This window comes from Lutjanus erythropterus, chromosome 1 (assembly GCF_056507025.1).
Source record: "Lutjanus erythropterus isolate fLutEry1 chromosome 1, fLutEry1.hap2, whole genome shotgun sequence".
Classification (NCBI taxonomy): Eukaryota; Metazoa; Chordata; class Actinopteri; order Lutjaniformes; family Lutjanidae; genus Lutjanus; species Lutjanus erythropterus.
The window spans coordinates 28,334,983-28,362,760 of record NC_139317.1 but is presented as its reverse complement, the minus strand read 5'-3'; the positions used below and the strand labels follow the sequence as shown (position 1 = coordinate 28,362,760).

Genomic DNA, 27,778 nt, shown 5'->3' with positions numbered 1-27,778 from the left:
ACAGCTGCTTGCCAGGGTTGATGGAGCCTCGGTCGATCTCTCTGTCAAACTCTGTCCGGATGTCTTCCAGCCTGCCGTCATCTCCGAAGGCTCCCCACTCAGTGTTCACACACATCCTGCCCTCGTCTCCCTCCACCAGGTCAATGTTACGGAGCTCCTCCATGTAGCACGCATTGGTACCCGTACCTAAACACAGAGACACACATATCCTTACAATTTAATCTAACTTCTATTTGACTTATTAGATTTATGCATTTAACTGATTGCTTCCTTTCCCTCGGCAAACAGACAGATGTTGTTTTTTCATTTTACATGTAACAATGCCAAATACGCTCCTGAATTTGACTGGTCCCTTGACTTTTCAAATGCACATTGTTGCAGTACCGATGATAATTCCGACTTCACAGCGCTGGTCATCGAAACCACAGGTCATCATTGTCCCCACAGTATCATTCACTACAGCCATGATGTCAGCATCATAGTCCTGAAACAAATCAAAGCAAACGCTGACACACGAAAATATATTTTTTAGACAGCCATGGTTTGCCGTCATCTGTGCCATTCTGCATCCCAGTTTGAATTAAACCGGATGCATTAGGATAAACAAGTTTGATGACTTCACTGTGGCAGCCACTGAGCACAAATGAGACAAAAGATAAGACTCACTCCTCGTTTCTTAATGGCTTTGTTGAGCAGCTTGACAACGTCCATTCCCTCCACTCCATTGGCCTTGAAACGCTTTGTCCATGTTATCAGAAAGCCCTGCAGAGAAAAGAGAATGAGACAGATATGATAATCATTGTAGAGGTCTGTGTTACAATTCACAATGTTAAATGTACTGCATGGTACTCCTCACACATTTGAAAAAAAGACAATAAATAAAAAGTGTCAAATAAGTCAAATACATAGCAAACTATACAAGAAATGTACTTTACGGCTGATTAATGCTCGAGAACCTTGATCAGCTGATAAATTAATCTATCTTACAATCAGTTTTTAATGTTGTTTTACCTCATCTAGTTTGGTCTGCTGGCACGGGAAAGAGAAGGTAAATCCCACTGGAAGTTTCTTGTCTTTGATGTTTTGTTTTTCCATGAAGTCTCCGAGACACTCTGCCACATGGTCGAACAGCTGCAACAGAGGTGGAAGGAGGGAGAGAAAGTCTCTGGTTGAGCTGAAGAGATGCTGTGTTTGAGTTTGTGAGTGTGTGTGTGTGTGTGTGTGTGTGTGTGTGTGTGTGTGTGTGTGTGTGTGTGTGTGTGTGTGTGTGTGTGTGTGTGTGTGTGTGTGTGTGTGTGTGTGTACTTCAGTATAAACCTACTCTTGTTCCACTGCCGTGAATGATGTCCTCTGGTGTGTCGTAGATCTGACTCTCCATCTGAACTGTCTGTTTCTTCTCATGGCTCACTTTGACACGGAGGATCCTGAAGTTACTGCCTCCCAAATCCAACGCAATGAAGTCTCCCTTCTCTGTTGAGATGGAAAAAGTGGGAAGACAGGTAGAGGAAAGAGAAAGGGAGAGAAATGTCTATTTAGATTGATTTGATAGACTCAAGTACCGAGACAACATTAAGTTTAGTATCTAATCAGCAGTGCAAAAAAACAAAGAGTAATGTAACCCAGATTCCCAGAGCCATTCTGTAAAGTTATAGTTGACACTTTAACATTGTTCTGACATGCAAATATTACGTATTTGTAATTGTACTAACATGTAAAAGAAATACACAACAGCAAGAAAATGTTTAGATTGTCTATCTGGGCATGTAATGATGAAATCAGAGCACAAATGTGATTTAGAACATGGTCACCCAAAGTTGCATAAATTTCATTATAAATATTGTCTCACCCCCCTTTTGATGCTCCTGCTGCTCTCACTCTTCCTTTCTTTATTACGCAACAGGAAGACATGCATTATCAGTACGTCTTCCTTCTGTTAGCGCAGCAAAATACTGTTCTCATTATCACTCTAGAGTGAATTAATGTCACAGAGTACATGGTATACGCAACATGGAGAATAAGTAGTGTATGGAAAGCTAATTGAGATCTCACTTTTATCATAAGTTAGGTCTTGTCTTTAAACTAAAGCTGTCCTCTATCAACTCTATCAAGATGACCTGAGATGACTTCCCTGTGTAGTTATTGGTTACTGATTGCCCAACCCCGCCAGAGGAGTAACAGTAGCCACACTAACTAATGAAGAGCTTATCAGAGATGATCCTTTGTGAGGAATTTAAACTGTCACTATAAAGCTGAGGAAAAAAGCAGCAAACCAGAAGGTGGACTGTCACCATTGTTTCCTTTTATTCAAACTGACACTGTTATAATAAAATGTCAGATAATCTTTCTCTCTTACGTGTTGCAAGCAGATTAGTTTGTCTAGTACATGTGATTTCCATGAATGGATGCTAGTGTGTTAAAATGTTGCGGAAAGAAACCTTGACTATGCAAACCTTGATCTTAACTTCAATCCTAATCCCTAAAAATACAAACATACACAGATAATTCCACCCTATGAAGCTGTCACAGTTAAATCCCATGAAATCCTGGTAGATATTTAATTCGTGGTTATTTGGAAATAAGTAGTGACTGTAGGAAATTACTTCTGTCTGAATTGGGAACATAACTGGGACAAATCTTTCTTTGCTTATCATAGCTCATTAGTATTAGGACTCAGAGAGCATACTGACCTCTGATAAGAAGTGATAAACCAGGCTGTACCCCTCAACTCAATGAACGTAGTGTCTGTTCCCTTACAACTCTTATTCCTTAGTGATCCAGCGCAAACAAGTCGAACTGTAACTTTTCATCTCCAGTGCACAGAAAGTACTGACAAGTTGTCCTACAGGTCAGAAAGTTTGACTGCTTTTCTGAAATGGTTGGCAGTTAAGATTGTGGACAGTGCTTAAAAATGTAGAAATGCCACATTATGTTGTTTCTGTGTGAAGGTTTTTATGATATAATAAACAATTTTATCCAGCAGTGTAACTTTTTTTTTTTTACTTTTTTATTGACAGACCAGGGGACAACTGACAGGGTCGTTATAGGTCAAATGAAATGCCTCAAATTCTCCAAACACAATAAATATATAAAGAAATCACATCAGATTTGAATAGGACTTCTGTTAGTATGTTAGTTCTGTTAGTATGTTTCAGGGAAAAAATGTTATTTCACATTATTATGATCTTCTGTTGCAACTATTTGTGCAGGTCAGAATGTGAGGTCAGGTTGGTGGTGCAGACTGACTGATAATTTATATGAAAGGAATGCAGCAGATCCGTAAAAAAAAAATCTGTGTCAATGTTGGTTTCTGTAAACAAACAGGCAGCTGGAATCAGAATAATGACGAAAAACAATAATTATCGCAAATTCTATGTTGGTGAGTGGGAACAAAGAGAAAAGAGACAGGTGATAACACTGTAATTGTTATTTTCCATGGCTGTTCAGTGTTATCTGTATATAGTAAATAATGAAACATACTGCAGCAGCTCAAATTAAGAAGGTGGCAAGATCTTATCTGTCTTTACCTCCTATAGAACAGCACAGGCTAATTCTGATCTCTAACCAGACATAGTAATAATCCTAAAATACTTCAGATTATTGTATTATGTTTAATCATTTGTAACATTCGGATTTGGACTTTAATTGTCACTGTCTTCTCTAACAATGGCAGCAGGATTAGCGCTAATCTCTGATGTGTGTTTGTTTGTGGAGGTACAGCTCTCACGTTGTGGACTAAAGTAGATTTAAGATTTATTTGTGACGACCTGTGTTTGCATGGAAAGGAGAGACAGACAGAGAGAAACAGAGTTTTGCTCCATTAATATTCAGCTGACAAAGGTAATAAAACCTGTCCTTCAAATGGACAGACACTGCCATCCCAAAGTACAGCGTGTACAAGGTATGAACAAACTGACTTGCATTCACGTGAGTTACAAGGGCAGAGCAACTGCATTAAATTAGGATTAGACAGCATGAAGCAGACAAGGACATGATGGCAGGGACAGAGAGGAGATAACAATATTAAAGTGCAGAGGAAAGGTCACTACAGCAAGAAAGAGGAAACTTTTGCCTTCTGAATTAAGGTTAAGATAATATAAGCAGCTAGGATGCCAGATAAGGAGTGAAAGGTACAGTACGGTACTTTCTGTCATACATTTACTAAAACATAAACATTTCTTTTCATAATACAGCATTATCAATCAGAAAGGTTTTGTCTAGCTGGTTCTCAAGTCATAAAAACAACTTAAGTTGTCATCATCAACAACTGTCACAAAAGGTTCTGCTAAAGGTTCTGCTACTAATCTGATCCAACTGTGCACGCTGTCGTACTGATGTTGACTTGCAGCACCAGAGCTGTCTGTATAAGAGTTGAATGTTCACCCCGTGTTACTGTGATTATCTTGTTCCTCCCTACATGCCAAACACATGTAGATCATCAGACATAAATGTGGGTGACTTCCTGCCACAGTTATTTCTCTGTGCTCTGAAAGCTGACATAGGACCCAGCAACTATGAAATGTATATAAACGTTTTTTCTCTCTCTCCATTTCAATACACTACCCTCCTGGTGGCTACATGGCTCAGTTTAACACTGCGTGTAGCAAGGTATTTCGAATGATCATTTGATCTGAGTATTTGTGATTTTATTTAGCTTCTGTTCCAAAAAGGGTCCTCTCTGTCTCTGCTTGGTCAGTATGTTTATTATTTAGATAAAGCAGAGGAGCAATACATGTTGTGAAAAGCCAAGAAAGAGAAGAAAAAAATAAGTTAAAAGTCATTTTAATAGATCATTTAAACTTTATGAGCTTCTCCAAAATTGGACCGGGGTCCAAGGAAGGGCTGTCACAATAACCCCAAATTAGGCCAACTGCAGGGGATGGCAAGTAACTGCAACCACCCCTATGTTCACGTTTTTATATTTTATTCCATGAGGCTATTCCCCTCAACAGTGCAGAGCATGTTTAACAAATCAATCAATGCTTCAAATATGCTTCTTGATACAAACAGTTTGTGACTTGACTACAAACATTAACCTTTTGAACACTAGTGTAGCCAGAAAAAAAGTCTGTGGGTGTGCATCAGAAAAACTGGATGTGCCATATACAATTTCTCCACAACACAGAGCTGCGTGTGGACGAAGCTTTATATGATGTCGCCTATGAAAACAATTGAAACCAATGTGGTTCTGAATGAAATCAGCACAAACTACATGTACTTACAAACTTTTACAAAACAACTGCATAAGTCTGCATCATAGCAGTGGGAACATGTTTTACAGAGTTTCAACCACACAAAAAAGATCTGATAATTATAAATAATGTAAATAATAAATTCTGTTAAATGTGCAATGGATGTTTTCTTACATGATCATGACCCTAAAAAATAAGTTGTATACTTTGATGAAGACACTATATTTGTCAGTGGAAGTAATAATCATGTAAGAAAACATACACAAAATCTAACACAACAGCGCTGGTCACATATAGCTCGGAAAACCAGACTGACACAGTAAATGTTGTTGACAAAACGGCAAATAGTAAAACAGCAACCGCTGACACTTTCTTTACTTGCAAAACAAGCAACGATCTGATAGTAACAATACACAAAGTAGGCTATATGGTAGGCCAGATATTCACAATACATGATAATGATAAAACGGTGATCACAGACAGTGTTATTTACTCATAAAGTAGGCAATGATCTGACGTCATACAACAGCAACTAGGCACTGATTTATATTATAAAGGCAGATTAACACAATAAATGATGATGATAAAACTGCGACCACTGACATCGTTAGGATTACAGGCGAAGCAGGGTAAGCGGATCATTAGATATACTGCAGGGTGACAGTGCATGAAAGTTGTGACTTTACACTGATACACAAAAAGTGTTGTTGTGTTCACCCTGAAGAAAGTTTTTTATCACGTCTTGTATATTCTTATCTCCACGCGCTTGATAAGCGTTAGCACCTGAGCTGCAGGTGCTACTGATTATTCTTTATTCTGATCAGTCAGGTTTTATTCTTTTTGATGGATTCATAAAGAAATCCAATATTTCCTTTTGCATTGCCATTTTCTCCTGATGGTGCGCGCCTGTTTGTGGTCGTGTTCACAGACAAATCTGTTGTAAATAGTTTGTTAGGGTGGGAGAGGGTCATATATAGAAAGAACCTCCAGACCTGTGAAAGATTGTGCAAGATAAATTTAACTTCAACAACGAGTACAAATCTCGTGAGAGTTTTGTAAATCAAGGGTTCCCCTCCAGACACAACGGAGAGGTGCACACAGCTCCAAAAATAGAAAATCAATGGCTGATGTTGATATTGTGACGACCAGCCACAAAAAATTAATGTATGGGAAACATTAAAGTTTCAAACCAAACGTATTGATGCCTCATATCAGACAGTTGAACAACTCTGAATCACCTTAAATCAGCACAGGGGAAATTCCTCCACCACGACAGCTCTAGTTCACAATAGCAAACACTGCTTGATTAAGTATCCTTTAACATGAATAACATTTTTAAAGCTGAGTGTGCAGCCTACAGTGATTAAATAGGCAAACTGGCTAACTTTTGTCATAGTGCTTGTAACCATGGTGACAGAATGGTTTGGGGGTACTAACCTGAGCCGTCAGGGATGGACCGCACAAACGTTGGCAGCATCTTCAGCGCAGCAGTGGGGTTGGTGTCCCGACCCAGTCCTTTGGCCAGCTCCCTCCGAAACTGCTGCGTGATGTCCATTAACGTCTCATCAGAGAAACGCATGGAGTACAAGTACTTATCGATCTGAAAATAAACAAGTGTTAAGTGTTAATCTTCTTAATGTTAACCGTTACTCATTAATATTTACAATTAATATCCACACACATTACAACTCTGTCCTCTAACACAGACTAACTCACTTTCACTTTTTTGGTTATGGTAACTGAATTTTTTTTTTTTTTTTAGTTTCCTATGACAGTTGTCCTAGATGTCACCAGTCACCAGCGACAGCTGCCCATATGTTTTGGTCATGTAACTCATTAAACAGTTTCTGGAGCTCAGTATTTGAAGTGTATTCATATATGTGCAATAAAACAATAGATCCTTAATCAGTACACTCCATAGCTCATAACATGATCAGTCAAATGCTATGGCATTTACCTTACTATTAGCACGAAGATTAATTTTAACAAGGTGGAAAGCTACCAGCCCACTCTCCAGTGGATTAAATGAGTCATGATGTGTCTTAAAGTGGAGAAGTTGAGATCCACTTTGAAAGGATCATTTAAAAAGTCAAACAGAAGCTGGTTTCCCTTTATTGAATATGTGGAGAACTTCTCCTTCCCAGCAGTCTAATGCCAAATCTTACACGTGAGTTAATAATCTGACCTAATTCTGATTTCGCAATTTAATTTCTTTTCTGAGTTGAAATAACTTGTATGATGCATTTACTGTACTGTACCTATCTGTGACAGAGACAATTCACTGCTGACAGGCTAGATCTGTTCCAGGAAAACTCAAGTGGACTTTATGCCTGTACTTACATTTTGTGTCTCTGCTTCTTGGAAGTCTCTTTTGATATGTCTGTCCTACTCTTTTGTCCGTTTTATTATTGCTGTTGATGTCTTGTTTTATTGTAATGAGAAAACAAATTAAAGAAATGTTCCGAAAAAATCACGGTGACTGAGATGTACTGGATTTTCTACTGACGTTGCCTTCATTTTCTGTAAGCATGATGATGCGGACAGTGAATGTGATAATTCTCCACCCCATTAATGTTTTTAATGATCCATGGAGATAATCCACTTCCTGGACTGCCTGAGATAACTCTGAATTGATCCCAGCTCCACTTAACCCAGAAATGAATCAGAGCCACAAAATAAAATTATATTGTCGTATTGCAAAATAACTGACCTCTCACCACACCGTACTCATTAAGTAAAGTCAATATATAACAAAAAGTACAGCATCATCATGTGACACACAGACAGACCAGGAAGTACAGGACACTCACTCACTGCTGTTATCAAGGCAACATTAAACAGATGGCTGTTCCTTGTGACTTTATTATGGATATGACAGTGACAAGAGTCTGTGACAAATAAGATGACTGTCAGGTCACCATAAACGCAACTGTGTCACCAAACCCACAGATAAAGCACAGCTAGGTGTGCCTTAGCTATTAACAGCACGCCTGGATGTACTGTAGATCGTGACTGGTCAGATTTCCTGTTGAAAGTGTTCAGTGTGTAAACTGTCACACACAAAAGTGTGAGCTGCTGTCTGGCCTTTTAGGAACAGGATGTTAAACAATCCTGGTGAAATCCATTGTTGCATCACACTGTGATGAAGCAAAGGCCTGCTTTATTCATGAGGGAGACACACCAAGAGCTGAATATTACAGATACAAAACTCTGGTTGAATGTCATGTTCAGGATCCAACCAAGTATATTTACTCAAATTGAGTACTTAAGTACAAATTTGAGGTACTTGTACGTTGAACCTTGCCTTTTCATGCCACTTTATGCTTCTACTCCACTAAATTTCAGAGCGAAATATTGCTGGCACATCTTTTTACTTCACAGCATTTTTTTAACAGCTTAAAAATAAGTATTTTTCAAACAAAACATACAGTATTTCATTCATTAAAATATAATGATTCGTTATAAATTCAACTACCCAAGACTTTAGACGTGGATCTGAAATGCTTAGTTAATTAATCAATTTGCCGATTCATAGAAAACAAATCGACAACTTTGATAATCGTAGTTTTTCCACACACAAACATTTCATGTTTTCAGCATCACACAAACAGTTTATGCGTAATAATAATAATTTAATGCTATAATATGTAATAGTACAGCCATTTGTCAGCATTGAGAACTTTTACTTTCAGTACCTCTTCCTGAATATATGTACATATTTACTGTACTTACTTAAAGCTACTACAAGGAACTGGCACTCGTAATAACTACAACTTTACTATAAATATCTAAGTTTTGTTGGTAGGGATCTCTCTCACAAAACAAAAAACAATAATAAAAGGAGTTTGACGTCGTGGAGTAGCATGAGATCATGGGAGTAATCTTCACTGTTAGACAGACATGACTCAGGCAGAAATAATGTTCACAGATAAGGTAATGTATTAAGTTTTACTCACATTATGCTTAGTCACATTCACTGACTACCTTCCTCACTCTTCATCCAATGTATCCCATGCATTCCCAAAAGTTATACCAAACAGCAGCTAATATTAAAAACGCACCGTTATTTTGAGTAAATTATAGATTTCTCTGAGTTTGACCTTTGTTGGAAACATTTGGGATAATGTAACGACATAGGTCAAGGAAATATATACATACATTTAAATACAGAAATAGTATATATTATAGCTTTAAGTAAAGGATATGAATACTTCTTCTGCCACTATTCATTAAGACTTGCTCTGTAAAATGAAGGTGAACTGCAGCAGGATTAACTCTTGAAGCTGTCAGAGCATAACAGGTTTATCATCAGTCTGTTTCATAACAATGACAACCAGAATATCTAAGATATATATAAAATACTCGTGAACAGGATCACTCCTGTTCACACAAACATGCTCACGTGATTTAATATCCACAGACAAACAATGCTTGTATGTACTGAGACGCCCATTTGATAATTTACTAGTATTGCTCATTGTAACAGACATCAGATAGGAATGTTGTAACTTCCTGTTTTAGGAGTCACATATTAACAAGTATTTCCTGCACAGCTCTGGTGTTTGGTAATTGGTTCATGACAATGTCAGTTTGGGTGTGAATGTACTTACAGTAATAAAATGTACATCTGCTGACCATATAGCTGGATTTTATAGTATAATATGTGTGCTGTAACTCAGGGACAAAGGCCATTGTTTCTGGTTTCTGTTGTAAGCCAACATGGATGGGGAGTCACATACATGAGAACAGCACCATCCAACTGTTAACTACGTTGTAGGTGTCACATTCCTTATATCCTGTGTAAATGTGGAGTCTGTCTCGAGCTCATTAGCACATGTTCTTGTCATTCTGGAGACCACAGCTGAGTAAATGTTACCTCTCACCTTCGTAAGCTCAGTGAAATACATTCACTCTGTTAACCTGCTGGACTTCACCAGAATCTGATTTCTCCTTTACACTGAGGTCTAGTCAGTGGTTTGAAGAGACATTTTAACTGCAGTGACACGTTGGTGCTTTGATAACGCCCAAACCTAATGATGCTCAGCTTGCCCTCAGCATCGGATAAATACGGCATACAATACAGCAACACATTATAAATGTCACATCCACACATGTACGCTCAAATGCACATGCAAAGTAAATGCATTTCATGTAATATGTAGATATACAGTGTAGATTATGAAATAAATCTTCAAACTGTTATAGACTTGGTAAATAGGACAAAAGATTTAACAGTTTAAAGAGTATTTGAAAGTCGCCTTGGCCATTTGTGACATCCTTGTGATTTGTCCTGGTGTGTCCCTTTGTTGAGGCAACAAACAGGTTAAAAATCCATAGACAGAGGTTGCTGCTCTTGCATTTGTATGTGTTTTTGCAATGTGGTCTGTTTGACCAAGGTCGGCTGTCTAACTTGAGGAAGTGAAAGTTGAGATGAGCAAGAGCTACTGTGAACAACATCTCGTGTAGAGGGTAACATTTAATTTCATGGCTGAATAAGGAGTAGAAATCCAGTGTACATACAAAAGTCTTGTGTTTTATAAGCTTGGTCCTGTACTGACATATTCATACTTCTCTTTAAATAAAACCTTCCATTAATTGATATTTGTGATACTCACAGTGGAACAACTGAATCCCTATAATGTGATGTAATGTAATGTGAAATGGTTGTGACTACTGGTGATTCCATTGAGAATCAATACTCTGTCTGCAGCTCTGTGTTTCAGTTTTAGTGGTCTGGCTCTTGTGGTTAAGTCCTTCCAGCTCTCTCTAAGCTCTGTGCTCTAAATAAAAGAAAATCTAAAGACACGTCTGAGAAGCACAGAGACACTTAGTCCTCACATCAGCTGACTGAGGGTAACAACACCATAAATTAATGGCATGTCAAGAAAATACCACAATTATTTGACTGCACATGTCAAATGTTATCTGTCAAATAATATATCATATCTCAGCATTGTGTGAATAATCACCGAAAGCATAAATTGCCCTTTCTTAAAATGCAACTTGCATTTGCCATCTTGAGTCATTCGATAGCACTTGCGCTTGCAAATCCAGACCTTATGAATCATTCCAGTCATCACCTTCTGTCAAAGATGATAACAAACTAACTTGAAAGGGAACTGATTTTACACATGAAAGCCTTTAGTGGCTACTGAGGGAGTCCAATTGTATCAAGTGAGCTCTGGTTGGAGATGAAGACTGAAAATAAGAAAATGTAAAATGTAAAAAACCAGTCTGAAGCCCACTCTTCATTTATGCTTGAGGCTAGCAGCTTAAGGCTACATTAGCCACAGGTAGCATAACACACTCTGATCTGAAACCAAACATCCAGCAACGGTGTTAAATAAAAGAGATGATATCTCTGGTTCTGGTGTAGAGGGCTACACATTGGGACTGGGAGTCTCGGGCAGTTTTAATGGCCTAACTGTTTATGTTTACAGAGGGTGCGGGTCCTCTTCCACACAGTCTTCCATATTTCTAAAGTAGCCGCACATAGACATGTAGATAAAGCTTTTGGATTTTTGTGGGGGTTTTCTGGCAACTGTAGGTTCTACTACAAGCTTGGAACGGGAGGGAGAGACCATGTGCAATCTCACCGCTAGATGCCACTAAATCCTACACACTGGTCCTTAAAATAATACTAGCCAACTGTTTTTTACTAACATTATAGCCATAAAATGTAATGAGTTAATACTACATATCATGTCTTTATGCCATATTGTGGTCCCAAAACACATTAATCTGTTTAACCTTCTTAAAGCACGTTATTTCAGTGACTAAAGACGGTAAGCATGTATTAGTTTACTGCAGACATGTGCATCACTCTAACGGTCAGCTGATGTAAACAGATCCATTCAGGGTTGACGTGTCAACATGATGCTCTGTTTAAGCTCCCAACCCATTCTGCTCCTGCCAACTGCTACACACTGCTGCTGTCTGCTAGTACGCTGCTCCAAGATAATCACAATGGTTATTTTCCTCCTATCACTACCACCTGCACAGCTAAATACAAGATGGGCGATCCTGCTTTCACAGTCACCAGCTTGTATATAACACATGGGCGCTCAGCTAACTCACTTAGATTGTTATTCAAATGGATGGTAAAAATAAGAAAGTATTCTTAATCAGCTAATTGAATAGTCCACTTAAATAACAATGTGACCAGCCTGGGCCTGCAGGTTTAGAAAGAGGGAGGATTAAAAGCAGGTATTATCTACATTTCTCCACATCAAACAAAGAGAAAGCCACTGAGCCCAGACTAAAGTCAGCTCCTGCTGCGGGGAATAAATTAGCATCACTGTACTATGACTCAGCACTCTGCAGCTAGAAACCATGCCTAAGCACTTTATTGCAGCAGGGCATCATCTGATCTTGCATAGCTCAGATGAAAATCTCTGCTGTGGGTTGTAGAGAAAATACAATGCACAATGACAGTAATTCATAATCATCAATCATATGAAGCTTCATTCTCTCAGGTTTTTTTGACCAAAATAGGAGATTCCAGTTTGACATTCCCACTGAGGTGACACAAAGCCTCTGTGGTCTGCACGCATGATTCTCTAAAGGCCATGTTTTCCCTTCAACACACCTCTGACACACAACTTTCTGACGCCGCCTGGAGCTTGATTTAAATTACAGGAAGAAATCCCTCACACTCCCTCTCTGTCTTTCTGTCCTTCCTCCCTGTTTTCTACCACCCCCCTTTTTCCTTCTCCCTCTCCTTTCTGTTTGCATTCCTCCTCTCAACAATGCCGTGTTCTCCTCTTCACCGTGAGGTGATTCAAAAAGCAACGAAACCTGACTCCATTGTGCATGTATGTGTGCACGATGTTGTGCTCGCACAGCCTCGCCATGTGGAAAAATACTGTCCTCTACACTGCCCTCCTCCTGCACCTTCACTCCTCACACACACCAAACACACACACAGTGAAACACTGCTCTGGATGCCTGCTAACAGCCCACAGTGTATCAGAGTACAGTCAAGGACACTGCAGTGGATTGAGTGAAGTGGAGCCAATTGAGGCTCTTTGAAACAGCAGATACATACTCACTTTGTCTGTAAACACACGAGTGAGGAGATTATTTGAATACATTCACTTAGAGTTGTTTAAATCCTGAGTTAGATGTTGCGCAATTTCACTATGAGAGAAGTTGCTGCTAAGGCCATGACAAGCCCTGCTCTTTGAAAAGCTACACACCTGGCACAGTGTGTGTGTGAGTGTGTGTGGGTGCCTTTGTGTGTAAGCCTTCTCGTCCCGTCACCTATGGTCACATGGTTCAAAGCTGGCCTATTTTAGGGAGGCAGGGAGAGGAAGAGAGCAGGAGTAAAGAGGGAGGGAGGTGTGTTGTGTTACATCCGATCTTGGCTGCTGATGAGTGTCTTTTACCTTAACAGATTCTGACACACCTGGGAACGCAGCTTTTGTGTATCGAGAATAATGCGAATGAAGGTTGCTCGGTTTAACTGGGCTGAGAAAGCAGCTATGGACAAAGAGGAAAATAAAGGAAGGAAGCGTGATAGCTGGGAAGTTTTTCCATTTATGCAGGAAAAGGACCAACATTTTAATGCAGAATCTGCAGTGGGTGATGACTGAATGTGACATCATCATGGTGAGACCTTAAAGGAACCTTGCACCACATGCAAAGGACAAGTACTTCAACATTCTATGACTCAGTTTTACCTTATAGGACTACATTAGTGTTGTTGATGTTGTCTGTTGCATGGAAACATTATTTAAAGCCACACTCAATTAGGGTTGCAACTAACCATTATTTTCATGATTAATCAATTAATCATTAAGTCTATAAAATGGCAAAAAAAATTAAAAATACTAATTTTCCTAGAGCCCAAAGCGACATCTTCACATTGCTTCCTTTGTCCACCAGCCTAAAACACAAGTCTCTTTTTAAATAAAAAGTAAAAATTCTCAAATTTCAGCCTTTCAAATATTTTCTAGGTTCTTCACTCCCCTGCGATAGTAAACTGAATATCTTTGGGTTGTGGACAAACAAGACATTTAAGAACATGACCTCGGGCTTTGGGGACACTAACATTTTTCAACATTCTTTGACATGTTATGGGCCGAACAGCTCAATCTGCAACAGTTAGCGGAGAAAACTATCAACAGATTAAGTGACAATAAAAATAATCATTAGTTTCTGTCACATTTGACACACGCACACACTCAAGTAAACACACACAAATCCCACTCTCAGGGTGACTAAAACTGGTCCAGTGAGTTTTATACCAGAAGTCTCACTCAGAGGGAAGCAGACCTGAGAAGTTATGAAAGGCGTGCATTCATAGTGTAGCCGTAATGTCACTCTTCTCCTCTTTCACCTCTAATTTTTACATATTCAGTCATGCTTAAAACTTACTAAAAGACACTACAGGAATCAACTTTAGGGAGTTTTTCTTTTCTCATTTACACTCATAGCCTCCTGCCTCATTCTTATAGCTTAAACACATAATAATGATACACAAGATGGACTTTCTTAAAGGGAGAGTTGAAAGAATTTACCCAGCTACAAAGAAACACCCTTTACATTAGCGTCTGATAAAATTTCCAGTACCTATTTTACATTCTGAAAGAAGGACGTATAGTAACAAAGACATTAAGTTATTCAATTCCCTGTCTGCAGAACAACACTGAAAAAGAAGTTTTTAAATATCTTAAGTTTGGCAGGTGTTTTCAAAAAGCAACTTTTAAAAAATACCTGTGTACATGAGGACAGAGCCTAAGTTTTAAAACAAAAGTTGCTTAAGGTGGGGACAGACTTTAAACAAGACACAAAGCATATGGACAATAGGTAGAGGCAGATATGAAAACAAGGAGGTACATTATGTACACTGTTATTGTTTTGGATGATTTTTCTCTTTTTGGAGGGAAAACATAACATTTCAACAGGTTATTGGTGTCAAAGGTTCAGTTGTTAATGAACTGCTACAAAATGATGAAAGACTGTAAACTTCTTAAAGGCCTCTTTGCTCTTTTCTTGTTTCTATTCTTTTGACCTCTGAGAGAAATGAAAGTGGATCATGTTAACGAGAAAATTAAAGAAACTCAGTGACCCTTGAAACAACTTGTCAAGTTCCAGCCTCTCATCCCTCCGCTCTTGTCCTTTCATCAGTGCCTGTTAACTTCCTCTTTCCTCCTCTTTGCCACACCTCTCAAAACTTACATCATGGCACTAATCATACATCCGTGTGTGTGTGTGTCTCGTGTTTCCTTACACATTTTACTACGCAAAACACACGCCTGTGCAGTTTGTCACGTCTCACTGAGCCACGTTGATTTAAAACTTACTCAAAAGAAATCTGAGTAATGGGGTTTCATACACTTCCCTCCCAGCATGCTCTGCAATTTATTCACTTCCTTAAAGAGATGTATCACGTAACAAAAATCTCCTGGCATGTGCTGTACAGTAAAACAGTTTTATGGCAAAGTTATGATGATGACAGGATAGCTAAACTCAGTGACCTCTACAAACACACGCTCTCGTCTCCTCTCATTATTTCAACTACAGCTATTTCTTCACATCAGCTTCTCTACACACTCCACTCATACACACATCATGTTAAAGATGGAGGCAGAAGAAACAGAAAACACTCACCTTTTTAACCTGATCATCCTTGAGTTCAGTGAAATAATAGGCTAGTAGCTGGGCCGCAATCATCCTGGTACTCTTTCCCTCTTACACACACATACAGACTCACTCAAACACACACACTCTCCCTCTCTCTGTCTCTGTCACAGACAGACACACACACGCTCACCTACAGTCAGATGGAGAAAACCCAAAAAATAAAAAGGTAAAAAAAAAAAGGAAATAAAACTCTGCTCTGGCTCTAATTCACACATACAATCTGTCACACGCCGCTAGAGATATAAAAATATCCTGAATCCAATCTGGCGTGGTTTAAAATAGTCAGAGCTGCTTCATGTGCGCTAAGACTCTCCAGCTCTCCTCTCTGTGAGCATGTGAGTGAAGCCAGGAAGCATGAGTGAGACAGCAAGTTTAGCTGCAGGAGGCAGAGAGGGAGAGGAGAAGGGAGGGCCACAACATGAGCCCCACCCACTGACTCTGAGCTCATTGGTTACAGAGTGTCAGTGGCCATGGAGGGGGGGGGGTGCATGCCACATCCTCTGCTCTGTGACTGGCTGGTGTGCCGACGCCTTGGAGGCAAACTCAGTGATGGAGGAGAAAGAGGAAGAGGGGGTCTGCCTAATTATGGAGGGGGAGATGCAGGGAGGAGGAGGAGGAGGAGGGGCGAGGGACAGAGAGAGAGAAAGACGTAAGTAAGGTCGGGAGGGAAGTTCGGCTTTACTATTTTCCAAGGAAAATCCATTTCACAACTTCAAGGAAGTTCTTAAGTGACATACCAATAGGCATGTGTTAGTAAGAAAGTGACTCACAGCCTTAATATTAGTCAAAACACTCTATTTTTGTCATTCAGTAATCATTTGGCTGAGAAGAGGAGGAAGAGGAGGGAAAACTTCAGAACTTTGCTTCATACAGTCTGAGTGAGTTCAGAAACAGGACAGTAAGGCAAAGGCTGGCTATTGATATTATATTGATATCCTGATATGAGACTAGATATAAATGATGTAATTTTCTGAATTTACCAGACTGTTCTTGCTGTTCTGTTACTTACCTTTACCCACTTAATCAATAAATCCACAAATTATTTTACAAAAACCTCATTGTGTTAATTTTGTGGACGCAACAATAGTTACCCTCATATTTTGGCTAACTAGATATTTGATCAAAAATATTGTGATATCATGGTCTCGTCAGTGATGGAAGTTATACAGGGTCACTGCAGAATCTGAATCAAGTTTACTGTCAAGTAGGGTTACATATAGAAGGAATCTGCCTTTCTTGTTCTGGTGCATAATAGGAAGGAAAAAGGAAAAATAAAAATAAAGCTAAAAATCAAGTGCTGCAAGTCAAGAATCATACATAGAAAATTGACGATAGCATAGGGAAAAAATATATTATAAAAATATGTGCAAAATGTTGTTTGCAGCGTAGGTGTTTTTGTTCAACCCAAAAGGGTTGTCCTGTGTTTGTCAGCTCCTCTGGCTTTATTGTCTGCTGTCTGTATGAAAATGGGCAAGTAGTTCTTTGCAGGTCTGCTGCACATACTGGGACACAAAGTTTAAAAGTGTGTTACTGATTTTTTTCTTTGGTCAGGCAAATTGGTCACATGGCTCACAAAGTGTACCAAGTGTGGGTTTCCCCCGAGAAAGTTGTTTACCTGCAGTGGTAAGCCACCCAGATCATGAAATATTTCACCCTGTGATACATTTAACTGTTAAATGACATTAAATATTTGCTGTATCTCTAGAATCCCTGCTTATTTTAACTTCAAAGTTTTATTCTTCGTGAAAGGGTATTAACTTTTGATAATGTTTGCAGAGGCTGTCTTTGTTCAGGAGAGGTACCCCACCCTTCCATAAAACCCTGCCGGGAACCCTGAAGCTGTAGGTGGTGGGCAGCTGGACCTCACGTGTGTGATTATAGGGCTGGTCTCTGCCTGTGTGAGCTGAGTGTGATTATTAAAGACCATTGCTATGACTGACACTGAGCTGAAAAATTAGTTGATAACAATTAGTTGATGAATCAGTTTGATGAATGTCATTTTTCAAGAAAAAATACTACATGTTCTCTGTGTTCAGGTCCTAAAATATGAGACTTGAATTATTTTCCCAGTGATATGATTGTAAATTTAAGATTCTTTGGTTCGCCATCATCATCATGTCCTATGCTTTGAAATGTGGGTTTCCAGTCAAACACCAACAAACATGGAAAATATAAACATCTAAGAGCAAATAATAATCAAATAAAGTTTTGTAATATTTCTAAGTGTGTTGCACCCCCGAAAGGCCTTTTATCACCTCAGGTGTGCTAATGAAAAATGTATGTCTCTGCCTCCCTGTATGTGAGACTCTGTGTGGGTCAGTGTGACTAAAAGCTTTAGACAGTAAACTAGAGGGTTGCAACAGAGATCAGTGTACAGATGCTTCGCCTTTTTCATTTGTCTATTTACCTCTTAAAAGTGCGGCATAATCCTGAAGCAGTCACTCACTCCCTCACTCCATCATCATGAGAGTCATCAGACAGCCACTTTCCACTGTCCTTTCAGACAGACGTGACATCATCATCATCACAACAACAGCTGTGTGTTGTCTGGACTGTCCAGAGAACAACCACACTTACTCACACACACACACACACACACAGGGACTGTAATCCTCTATACAACTACTATGTGGGCCGTGGAGTTAATTCCACCTTAATACAGCAGCGGTGTGGCAAAGTGAGTAGCCAGGACTGGTCCACATGATGCTGAAGTGACTCTCCAATAAGTTTTATACAGATGATGCTTTGTAACTGACACTTGAGTTTGTTAATGCAAGGATCAAGCAAAAAAAAAAAAAAAAAAGGTTTAAGTAAAGGCAAGAATCTTGACAAATGGAAACCAAAAGCTGGTATTAATTTGGATTCTCTATTTTTGTCATCTGTTAAAGCAATGATGACTGAACCTAAATGTGTCACAGCTTCCAGTGCTTAAGAGCAGACTATGCATGAATTTGACATGAGGAATGAAAAACTTAATGTACTGACACACTCAAAAATAATCCCTCTCAATCATCATCCATGACCCACCAGAAGTGTGTGGCAGTGTCTGCATCCCCAGAGACCCCGACCTTACCTTCTTATTTTTCTCATTATTTTGCATGAGAAGCTTTAGCAAAGTACAACATCAGTGTTTGGTGTTCTGGGAATAGGACTCAATAATCAGTAAACTATCTTTCTGGTGTGTTTACAGCAACAGACAAATTATTCTACCTTTACAGCATACAGTAAAAAACATAAAGTCCATGTCTGACTGCTCAATATAGCAGATTTCTAATGCAGATTTTCATATTTCTCTTCTCTTAGACAAAATACAGCACAAAACAATACAGCACTGAATCTGTGATTAGTGAACTCCATGCTCAGTATGTTTTACACTACACCATCTGTGATGTTTTAATTAATTAATGGATGCCAGAAACTTCACTGTATTTAAATGGTGTGACTGTTTTGTTTTTTTGTCACTGTACCCATCTGCTTCTTCTGCAGCTTGTGATGTCTTCCCTTAAACATCCTCCCTGTCAACCTGCCTGGACTTGTTGTATTTGTGTGCAGCGAGCAGCAGTGAGAGTCGTGTGTGCTGCTACACAAACTGTTTCAGATACGTTGACAGTAGTTTTGTTGAGGTTGTTGTTTCAGAGCATAGGTATATGAAGTCTCTCTCCACCTGGTGGACCTCCATGGGAACTTAAAAAAAAACATGAACTGTAGTCAATGGCGAGAGACAAATAATTTTTTGATAATTTTTTTGTGATGTAGTTCACTGAGCAGTTTCACACAACACCGAATGAAAATATGACAAACCTACCACAAACTGTGATGTTCTTGTCTTGTCTTATCTTTAAATTTACAAATATCATATTTCAAATTCCTGATATAATCCAAACAGGATCGAAAAATAATTTGTCTCTTGACTACCATTCATATTTTTTCCAAACTAAGGTCCCATGGGGTACACTGGAAGGGGAGGGACTTCACTTCTCTAATATTCATTAAATAAATTAATTAATAAATAAACATCATATCATGTAAGGTTCCTAACCCACTGCTGTTTTCTCATGTCAAATGTCTTCTTTCTGTCAGTAACAATACAAAGCCAACAAGTTCATCATCATCCATTAGAGTCAGTTCTCAGTTGGTACATTTTTGCTGGAGTGTAGGTCTATTTTCTTTGTAAAATAAGGAATTTTATTAGTCCAAGGGTCTGTCTATACAACATTTGCATATAGGTTTACTGTGAAATACTCTCTAATACCAGAAATATAGGAACTTTATCCAGCAACATGCCATATAAAACAGCCCTGGCTAGCATCTGGCTATCTTTTTTCCAAAAAGATTTTAAACAAGAATTAATAAAAAAAAATACAAACCTTTTTTGTGATTTGAAATCAAACCAAAGAGAACATCAGTGCAAATAAAAAGGGTCTGAAAATAAAAATGTCTGCTGTGGGAAAGTCAACTCAATCTGCTGGCATTTCTCACTTTACTTTGTCTAAATTATAGAGCTGTAACGGTTAGCCACCTGTTAGCATGTCTGCCATGGGAAAGGTCACAGGTCCATGGCTGTGATGGCTGACAGCTATATTGATACCACAAATCAAGATACACAAGCTATCATTAGCCACCATGCTCCTACTGGATGCTTACACCTATGAAAGTAAGTTAACCACTAGAACAAAGCTGAACAGAAAACTAACTGATAACATGTATGACGGATCTGTGGCGTTACGTGAAAACACGCTGCATTTTTAAGATCTGGGGTTCAAGTTTACCTGCACACCTCAGCTTTGTATCAGTGTCACAACTAATCCCACATCTTCAGCACTGATCCAGCAGTTGCACTATTACAGATAATCCCAGCAGCGTTAGCTCATCTATGTTATTATACTACCTGGATAATTAAATTACCTTTGTCGATAAAGATTTTCCATGATCAAGCGGAGTCGGCGTCCTACAGTTGTCTCCACAATGATGCTTTGGGACATTGTGGCATCCCGTTTTTCCACCATCCACTCCACATAGAGGTTCACATCCCGGCTTCAAGCTTCTATTCATTGTATCTTTGGAGAAAATAACTAGGTGTCAAATAAAAATTAAAGTACTTTACGTTGAGAAAGCAGAGCACAGTCCTACCAGAGAGGGGCCAGAGCTTGTTCCTTTCTAGGTCCTGAAGAACTGGCGTCTAAACTCTGCCCATCTACTAATGGCCATTTCTGTTTGTGTGTGCATGTGTGTGTGTCAAAGCTCTTATTGTTAGTTTACAGGGGAGACAAAGACACACACCCACATAGTCACAGAGACTTGAATACACACACACAAAGAAAGTGAATGTATAATAAGACTCACACACCTTGCTCCCTGAGGAATGTCTATTCAGGAAGACTTAAAGACGTCAGGGGCATTTGGGGTTATTCAGATGCACCCTGCAGGGATGCAGCCTACAGTAAATGTGTTTTAAAGTAGAGAAGAGGCAATTGATGTTTCCTGCTTCCACAGTGTAGTGGGATGAGATGCACATCTGGTTACTTCATGTTAGGGCTATAGTAATGTTACCTTAGTTCAAATTTCACAGTTAGCTTGCGCATATTTTTAATATGTATTATTTACCATTCATTTTGTAGTGTCTTACACTACAAAATTGCACTATTGTCATTGATGACAATGTGCTACATAATGACGCTACACTAGTGTCTTAGATAACAGTTAGCAACATTAGCCAACTAGCTAGCATCATTGTCTTCATTCAAACTGGACAGAAACAAAGTAAAACTCACCAGAAGAGTTATGATTCATCTTTCCCCTGTTCCAGCAATCACCAACACTGATTTGGTCAAAATAAATCCTTAATTCAGAGGTAGATGAGAGAATAACAGAAGAGGAGCGAGAGGGAAGGTTGGACATCAGAGAAGCACTTGTACAACCAGAGTATTTTCACATCTAACTCTAACTGAGATAACGGTTTATTTGAACCAAACAACCAAAGCTGGTATGTTGCTGCAGTGGAAAGTTGAGCCAATATGTTTTTGTTGATATTTATTTTGTTTCTGTAGAGTTTTAATGAAGATGATGACGCTAGCTACCAGGCTAACATTACATTGGAAGTGTGTCTTACAATGACAATATGAGTTTCTGTAAATGAAGCCTGTGGCGAACAAGCTGAGTCTGTCAGTGGCAAAAACGCACTAGACTTTCATGGCGCCCTTCAGGATCAACGTTAGATGTCAGCTTGTTCTGCCAGCTGCAGTCTTCATCTTCATGATAATTCAACAAATCCACAGTTAGTTTTGTACATATTGTTTATTGTACTTGCTGTTTGTTTTGTATAGTTTTCTTTTCTTTGAGCGTTTTTAGAATCACTTAAGTGTAGATAACTGTTAGCTAGCTAGCTAGCATTGTTGTCTTGATTCAAACTCGACAGAAACAAATAACATCTCTAAACATTTTGCTTTGCTTTCCACTGCTCCACCAATCACCAGCTCCGATTGTTTTGTTGAAATAAACCCTTTATCACCACATTAGATGTCAAATTAAAAATGGCTGTACTTGGCGTTTCTCCCTGCCGCTTCTCTGATGTTCGACCTCCCTCTCACTTCTCTCACAGTATTTTAATATAGCTAACTCAGTGAATAAAGGGTTTATTTTGAGCAAACCAGTGTGTGTGATTGTTGGAACAGTGTAAAGATGAACCAGGACGTTTCTGGTGAGTTTTAATTTATTTCTGTCAAGTTGGAATGAAGAAGATGATGCTACCTAGCTAGCTAGCTAACGTTGCTAACAGTTATTAAAACACTGAGGTGATTATCAAAATGCTCAAAATAACTATATACAGAATGGAGAATACTATTAACAGTATGTACCAAGCTAACTGTGAAAAGTTAAGAAACTAACTTAAGGATGAAAAAACATGAAAGTAAATAAAAAGAGACATTAAAGGAAGCTATGATACGAGTCACAGAACGTGAGACGAAAAGAAAACACGCCAGCTTCTGTATCAGTCACTTCACTGTGCTGCAGATTTAGCTGTCCAGCTGTGTTTGACTGTGCTGCTGCACTGAAGCTGCAGAATCAGTGCATGTGTGGTTTAACTGTGAAGCTACTAGGTCACTACTAGGACAGTGCGGGATTACCATGCTCTGTGTGTGTGTTTGTGCACGTGTGTATGTGTGTGTGTGTGTGTTGTAGCCCTCAGCTGGTAGCATTCTAACATGTTAATCCCTGACAGATTAGCTACTGTTTCACTCCTGTTAGCACGCAGTCTTTCTCAATACATTTACTTCCTTCCTTTCTTTAATCCTCTCTAATTTGTTTCTCTCCATCACTCTTTCTTTCTTGACACTTTGGTTTTGCTTTGCATTATTTTCTGTATTCCTGAGCTGCTGGCAGCCTGCCTTCATTTTCAACACATCATCTAATCTGTCATGAATGGATTAGCCTAAGTACCCTGATCATTGCACTGCTCATTCCCTGCGCAGTATTGTCAAATCAGTAGTTCGAGACTATAATGCAACATGTACATTGATTTATTTTCTGTAAAGGATGAATAAGAAGCACAACCATCACATGCACAAAAACATACAATACTAAAACACTCCATCTTCAGTTCACTTGTTATATTAAATGTGTAAAACTAAACATGGTTCTGTCTGTATACTGTGTGTACTGTTCAGTATATTACGTGCAGACAGACAGATAAAGAAACAAGTGAATGGGCAAGGATCCAGCAAGACAGATAAAGCAGACAGACAGGATGACCAAAATGGCACAGATGTAGAGACAGACAGAGAGACAGACAGGCGATCACAAGGACAGGGAGTCTGTCCAGAATGACAGAACACAGCGTTGGTTGTTTTTATTGTTGGGAAATGTGGTCAGCGGCATTCCAATCCTCCTCCTGCCCTTTATCAATACTGAGATACTGCTGACTAACACACACACACACACACACACACAAACACACACACACACACACACACACACACACACACACACACACACACACACACACACACACACCTTCTCTGTCACTTTATATAACACTATATTTTCCAAATCTATTAAATATTCAAATAAATTAGGAACATATTAACCAAATTACAGATACAAACATGATTAAGATTTACAAATGTGCAATATTTATCTTTTATAACTGGACCACTTTGGTCAGGGGTTTTCAAAGTTATTACTCAAAGGTCTGCATCCGATTTTATTCAAGGTCAACACAGTTAACAGAGTCGAAGTACATCAAAGCCTAGTGGGAAAATAGAAATTTAAGACCTGATAGCAAATTCTTTGGTGTAAAGATAATGTATGAGCTCAGCAGCAACAACACACAACACTCTCTCCAGCAATTCACGTTGCTACAACACTGATGTCGATGACAGCACATTCATTTGGGGGCAGAATAGCTGTGAATGATCTCCAACTACACTATTTATTCAACGTCATAATTTATTGATCAATAGAAGTTTTATTTTAACAATAGAAACGTTGCATGTATTGTATTCATAGCATGAGTTATGGGTTGGGTCCACACTGACTTGTTGTTCAGTCTGCATCCGGACCTGGGTCTGCACTTTGGACAGTCCTGACTGAGATATTTGTATCCATTGAAGTTATTTGAACACTTCTATATTGTTAAAAAAAAACACACACACACATTATTAATATAAACCATTCAGTGAAATGGAGCACATTTGTGAGGAAGCAGTGTGGGTGAATGTTTGAGCAAAGGGGACAAAACTAGTTCTTCAGTTCAGTCTTATCCTCTTAGAATCAGATCATATGTACAGTATAATCACATAAAAAAAAAAACTGAACTGAACTAGCAGTTAGAACAACTGTGTGTATGCTTTGTGTTTGGCCTCATGTGAAGTGCTAACCTTGTGTAGTTTGCAGGGCGTGATTTTTGATATGAGTGTTCTTTCTCTGCAAAACTAGCTACTCAGCGCTGATATCAAAGGCAGAGTATCTAATCAGTGCCAGACTAACAGTTTCATGAAGTGGTGCAGCTGTGGTCCTGACACTTTTCCCATGACATTCGACGGCTTTGATTTAAAGCCCTCATGTAACAAATATGGGTCAAGAACCAAATATTTTTGCTCAAATATGTTTATTGAAATTTTAAAAGTCATCTCTAGTATAAAGATAATAATTAAAGAAGGGGGTTTAAAGGAACAACTAAGAAAAAAGTTTTCTCTAAGAGGAGAAACAAGCATTGACAAACGACAAAAAAAAATCTGAATCTAGTTCTTCAACTATTCTTGCAAAGCAGAATTTAATCCCTGACATCTGTCATGCAAATGGCTGTGTTCATGGGTGGAAGGTAAAGCTTCTTGCTGTCAGGTGAAAAGAAGCTGTTGCCGACTCCACTTGTATCTGAGGTGACATACGGTGGCCTGCAGCTCTCCCAGAAGAGGAAACACGCAGTGACAGGAGCAGTAGTGCTGATGGAACTGGGTATTCTAAATTGTAGAAAAGTGAAAGCAAAACTTTGCTATATCATATTTCTTCAGTCATTCCTCTTTCTGGCCACAGCTGAGATGAGGGCAGCACCCTTCCCACTGCCTTCCTCTGATGGCAGGAAGGTCACGTTACACTGAGGAGCTAAAACTCTGGCCGTCTCTTGAAGGATTCCAGCAAAACTAGAAACATGCAACAAAATAAGAAAAACGGCTCAGTTTTTTTATAAAGTGATTTGATGAAACAAAATAAAGGGAAAAAGCGTAACTTGAATCCTGTCATCAAAAACAAAACATTCAAATCACCTGAATCCTTTTTGCAGTAGTTTTGCGCCACGAGTACACCAAATAAAAATAAGAAATAACTCACTGTGGATGTAATTTGTAGAGTGCTCCATCCACCCCTACAGTGATGTTCAGATGGTCCAGTCCTCGGTTCTCTCTGATCTTATCGACCACGGCCGCCATTCCTGCCCCACACAGCTGAGCTGCGCGGCGTGACACTGCTCCACATACCTGCGTAACAATGAAACCCATTATCATCATTATTGCAACACATAACAGACTGTTGGTGCCACAGTTTGCTGAGCCAGAAAATATCATATCACTCTTCAAACCAGTGGAAAAAAGAATCTCTCTGAATACCAAAGTGAGGTTGCAACAGAGAACATGAGTTTCTGGACATTGTGGTGTTTCAACATGTAAACTTTTAACCTCTGTGTGGCATTTGAGACAAGAAATAGGCCATATGGTTGCAGAATTATGTTGTAAATGTATACCTCTGACATGGTTCAAAAGTTTTGAGTGGCATGGTCACTTTATTATCTAAATACTCCCTGTAGTTTACTAATAAGGCTCTATGGCAAATGTTATTGACATGTCAAAACAATAAAAGAACACGTGTAGCTAATTACATTAATGATGGCTACACTGCATGTTGAGAAAAAACAGGCAGAGCAGGATCTCTCTGCAGATACAGACGCCACCACACACTTGTGGTAGGTGCATTTTACTTCAAAAACACACTGATTTAAAAGTAAAATTGAAAGTTGCATAAAAGTCTGAAACAGCCGTTCTTCTGCAAACATGACAATTTTCTGTCCTCTACCTCTTTGACGATGATACTGTCATCACAGGTGCTGTCAAGCCCCAACTGTTGGAGAATAGATCTGACCTGCAGCAGAGCCAAGCGGTCACTAGGGGGAGACAACATAGTTGCACGCATTACTGTAAAATACACACTTAAACAGAAGTATGTGTGTTATATTTACACATGCAGTCTCACACTCAAACACACACACACACACAGTTTCTCCTACCTCTCTATTTGCGACAGATATTTGGTTTCAAATATTCCAGGTGTTTTTAAAGTTTCAGTGACGTGTCCTCTGAACAGTAAACCTCCTCTGGTTAAATCCAACAAAACGTGGCGGACAATTTCTCCCAAATACATCCCACTGGTCAGCTTCTCAAACCTGCATGCCCACAGACACATATCATCTATTAGACCCACTAAGTCACTTCACAGGAGGATAAGACACATTCATGTGCATGAAAGTTAATACGTAGCCTTAACACATGAGCACACAACTACATGATTAACACTTTAAAAAGCATGTACAGGTAAGAGAATATCCACATATGTGTACAAACATCAGGGTACATCCAGAGGTGCACAGACTCACACACAGTGAGCGTTTCTAACCTTTGTTTTCCAGGGTTGATTGAGTTTTGGTTCACCTCGATGTCATAAGGTGTGATGATGTCATCCAGAGAGCCGTCATCACCCAGACCCCCCCACTCTGTGTTTATACACATCTTTGATATCTCAGCATCCCCCACCTTCTTCACTCTTTCAGTCACACCATCCTGCTGCGAGCAGAAACAAACAACTGTGTTAACATCTAAAAATTTATTTAACCTGAAATCACTGCATCTCGCTACGGAAACCCTGATAGGCAAGCGAGAGGAAAAAAAGTTGGTGATCCATTTTCTAAGATGTTTTCTTTCCTGTGTTCATAATTTAAGAACAGGTGAAAAAAGGGGTTTGTCGGGTTTCATTTAAAAAATCGTGTGTGAAACCAGGGTGGAAAATAAAGTTCTGTCAGAATTATTTTTCTAATGGGGTGAAAATTTTTTGAAGAGAAGTGCACTGAATGATTTGTCAAAGAAACCTGTCAAAAAAAAAAAAAATCAGTATAATTTTTGTTTGCTTTTTGTTGTAATACTCATTTCAACCACAAGAGGCTGAAGTGCACAACTGTTAAAACTCACTTGTGGGGGAAATCATGAATGCTTGTAGTCGTATTTAAAAGTGGGGCAGGAGTGCACTTCAGCCTCTTGTGGCCTAAATAAACCTGACAAAAAAAAAACACCTGACAAAACTTTTTTTCCATACCAGGTTTCACAGATGGAAAAACTAACTTTATTGTCTTGGCAAACTGTCATCTGACATTAACACAGGAGAGAAAAACATTTAGATCAGTC

General features: G+C 39.0%; 2 protein-coding genes across 2 annotated transcripts in view; both read right to left on the bottom strand.

Annotated features, from left to right (window-relative positions):
• Nucleotides 1–16,186, bottom strand: part of hk1 (hexokinase 1) — a 29,444-nt gene extending 13,258 nt beyond the window's left edge. Inside the window, exons 1-7 of the mRNA XM_084718772.1 lie at nt 15,804–16,186; nt 6,627–6,789; nt 1,322–1,470; nt 1,012–1,131; nt 667–762; nt 385–484; nt 3–186 (exon numbers count right to left, since the gene is read on the bottom strand). Of these exons, the coding sequence (XP_084574898.1) occupies nt 3–186; nt 385–484; nt 667–762; nt 1,012–1,131; nt 1,322–1,470; nt 6,627–6,789; nt 15,804–15,866 (875 nt within the window). The 5' untranslated portion in view covers nt 15,867–16,186. The remainder of the gene's footprint in view (nt 1–2; nt 187–384; nt 485–666; nt 763–1,011; nt 1,132–1,321; nt 1,471–6,626; nt 6,790–15,803) is intronic.
• The window catches only part of LOC146333046 (hexokinase HKDC1-like), a 93,912-nt gene that overhangs the window by 57,510 nt on the left and 8,624 nt on the right, over nt 1–27,778 (bottom strand). The window contains exons 17-21 of the mRNA XM_084718737.1: nt 26,997–27,163; nt 26,611–26,766; nt 26,400–26,487; nt 25,662–25,807; nt 25,060–25,474 (exon numbers count right to left, since the gene is read on the bottom strand). Of these exons, the coding sequence (XP_084574863.1) occupies nt 25,342–25,474; nt 25,662–25,807; nt 26,400–26,487; nt 26,611–26,766; nt 26,997–27,163 (690 nt within the window). The 3' untranslated portion in view covers nt 25,060–25,341. The remainder of the gene's footprint in view (nt 1–25,059; nt 25,475–25,661; nt 25,808–26,399; nt 26,488–26,610; nt 26,767–26,996; nt 27,164–27,778) is intronic.